The sequence below is a fragment of the Sapajus apella genome, unplaced genomic scaffold (genome assembly GCF_009761245.1).
Source record: "Sapajus apella isolate SASKATOON/1434 unplaced genomic scaffold, GSC_monkey_1.0 scaffold5583, whole genome shotgun sequence".
NCBI lineage: Eukaryota > Metazoa > Chordata > Mammalia > Primates > Cebidae > Sapajus > Sapajus apella.
The window spans coordinates 65-2,845 of record NW_022442507.1 but is presented as its reverse complement, the minus strand read 5'-3'; the positions used below and the strand labels follow the sequence as shown (position 1 = coordinate 2,845).

Here is a 2,781-nt window from a genome sequence, read left to right as displayed (position 1 = left end):
CAGTTAATTTGTTTTAAAACAATTTTTTGTAGAGATGGAGTCTCACTATGTTGCCTAGGTTGGTTTCAAACTCCTGGCCTCAAGCAATTGTCCCACCTTGGCCTCCCAAAGTGCTGGGATTACCGATGTGAGCCATCACGCCTGGCGGAAATTTTAAATAAAGATAGAGGTCACTAAAAATCTGTGCTGAGCTATATTGGAACTTTAGACAAAAAAGAAATTTGCATGTTTGAGTCATCATGGGCTTTTCTGCATTAGTTTTGATATTTTTAAATGGCATTAGGGCAGGCATGGTAGCTGACATGTGTAATGCCAGCAGTTTGAGAGGCTGAGATGGGAGGATTGCTTGCGGCCAGGAGTTCGAGACCAGCCTGGGCAACATAGTGAGAAACTTTTGTCTCTATAATAAAAAAAAATGCATGAAAATATTACATATTTACTTATTTACTGAGTTACATGTTTAAATGTTCAGTCCAAGGCAAGGACTGACTTTTACCTATAGCTTAAGTGGGATCTTTTTTTTTTTTTTTTTTGAGACAGAGTCTTGCTCTGTCCCTCAGGCTGGAGTATAGTGATGCGATCTCAGCTCACTGCAACCTCCACCTCTGGGTTCATGCAATTCTCCTGCCTCTGCCTCCTGAGTAGCTGGGACTTCAGGCACACACCATGCCTAGCTTGTTTTTAGATTTTTAGTAGAGATGGGGTTTCGCCTTGTTGGCCAGGCTGGTCTTGAATTCCTGAACTCAAGTTATCTGCCCACTTTATCCTCCCAAAGTGTTGGGATTACAGGCATGAGCCCAGGTACCTGGTCAGGGGTTTTTGATGTAATGAGTATTAATCCAGGCAGCCTGCTGAGGAATTAAAAAGACAGCCTCTTCTGTCTTTAATTCATGGCAGAGCTGAGATATGAACCCAAGCAGCCGTACTTCTTGGGTTCATATCTCAGCTGTGCCATGAATGAGCTGTATGACCTTGGGCAAGTAACTTAGCTGTCCTCTGCCTCTATTTTCTCATCTGTAAAATGGGCACATGGCAAGACCCTACCTCACAGGCTATCATGAAAATGAAGTGCCTGTATGCAAAGCTCAATAGCGCCTTGTATACTGTAGGCTCTCTGAAAGTGTGAGCCGCCACTCCTAGCGCTGTGTAGTCTGTTAGGCGGGACAAGGTGTGGAAACAGATAGAAATACTATATAGTACCTCAGTGATTGCTGCAGAGACAAAATTTTCAGCGGGTGGACTCCGTGGTGTAGTCGTGGATGACTTCTCAGAGATGGTGACATTTGAGTTTGATTTTTTTCCATCTGCACAGGAGGGAAGGGTCAGCCTAGAGGGAGTGAAGTGTCAGCACAGAAACAGAGGCTGAGGGTGCTGAGGAAGTGGAGAGTGGTTTTGTGAGGTGTGCGAGCAGGATACGCATGCGCCAGGGAAGGTGCAGTTGAAGCAGGAAGGGGCTCTACTGCAGGGGTCCAGGCTGGGCACGACGGGGTCGGGCTATGCTAGGAGGTTCTGTGTGGTGAGTGGGTCGGAGGAGGTATTGTGTCGGGGCTCAGGGTCAAATTATGAACCTCTGGAGTGTGGCTGGTCCCAGTGAGCAAAAGCTTTGGGGTAGCCGGGCATGTTGGCTCACGCACTTTGGGAGGCTGGGGCAGAAGGATCGCTTGAACCCAGGGATTTGAGACCAGCCTGGGCAACATAGGAAGTCCCCATCTTTACAGCCATGGCGTGTGGTGGTGCACGTCTGTAGTCCTAGCTACTCAGGAGGCTGAGGTGGGAGGATCACTTGAGCCCAGGAGTTCAAGGCTGCAGTGAACTATGACTGTGCCATGGCACTCCTGCCTGGGTGACAGAGTGGGACTGTCTCAAAGAAAAAAAAAAGCTGGAGGGGCTGGACAGCCTGGGGTGTGTCCAGGGGGCAGAAAGGAGACCCATGATCCCAAATGCCCTGTGAAACTGCAGAGGAGAGGAAGCTGGAGATGTGGTGGAAAGAGAAATCTCTCCGTGGGTCTGTGGCCAGGTCCACGAGATGGGATTTAACCTGTGGTTCTCTTTGCAGTGAAGCCAGGCACAGATGTGGACCACCAGGAGAAGTGCCTGTCCCAGCTCTACCACCGCATGCCGGAGGGGCTGACACCCTTGGCCACACTGAAGAACGGGCAGCAGCGCCGACAGCTGGGTGCGTGTCCCCCTGCCCCAGACATGGGTCCCACTTGGTGCCCAGCTGGTCCTGCTCACAGACAGCCAGAGAGAGGTCCTGGGAGAGAGGGGTGTTCCCAGCCATTGTGGCGCTTTGGGTTCAGAAGTCATGAGGCGCAGTCCCCAGCCTCAGGGGTCTTCCCAGGCCATGTTCTCACAGGTTCCAAAGCACCCAGGCCTCCTACCGTGGAGCCAGGACTCCTACCGTGGAGCCAGGACTTTGAGCATCTCCTTGGGGTGCACGGGGCAGGCCTGTACCATGCTCACAGGGAAGGAGCTGTTTGATTTCCTTATGCCTGGCTTTATTACCAAGAACACCTAGTGACTGGTTAGGTCTCTGCCATGTCTCAGTGTGAATCTCTCTTCCCATGTGCAGACCTGACCTCCACCACCCTAACCTTCCCCGCTGCGCACCACCCACGCACACAGACGCGGCTTCCCATCTCAGTGACGGCAACTCCTACCTCTCTAGGTGCTCAGGCCAGAAACTTTGGACTCACTCTCCACTCTTCTTTTCTTTCCTCTCCTCCTTCCTTCTTCCCTCCCCACCTCTCCCCTTCCCTCCGCTTCCCTCTCTTTTCCCCT

General features: G+C 51.2%; 1 protein-coding gene across 1 annotated transcript in view; it reads left to right on the top strand.

Moving 5' to 3' along the window:
- Positions 1–2,450, top strand: part of LOC116547932 (rhophilin-2-like) — a gene marked incomplete at its 3' end in the record, with an annotated part of 3,726 nt that extends 1,276 nt beyond the window's left edge. The window contains exon 3 of the mRNA XM_032273676.1: positions 2,057–2,450. Within this exon, the coding sequence (XP_032129567.1) occupies positions 2,057–2,450 (394 nt within the window). The remainder of the gene's footprint in view (positions 1–2,056) is intronic.
- Between the last annotated feature and the right edge of the window lie 331 nt (positions 2,451–2,781).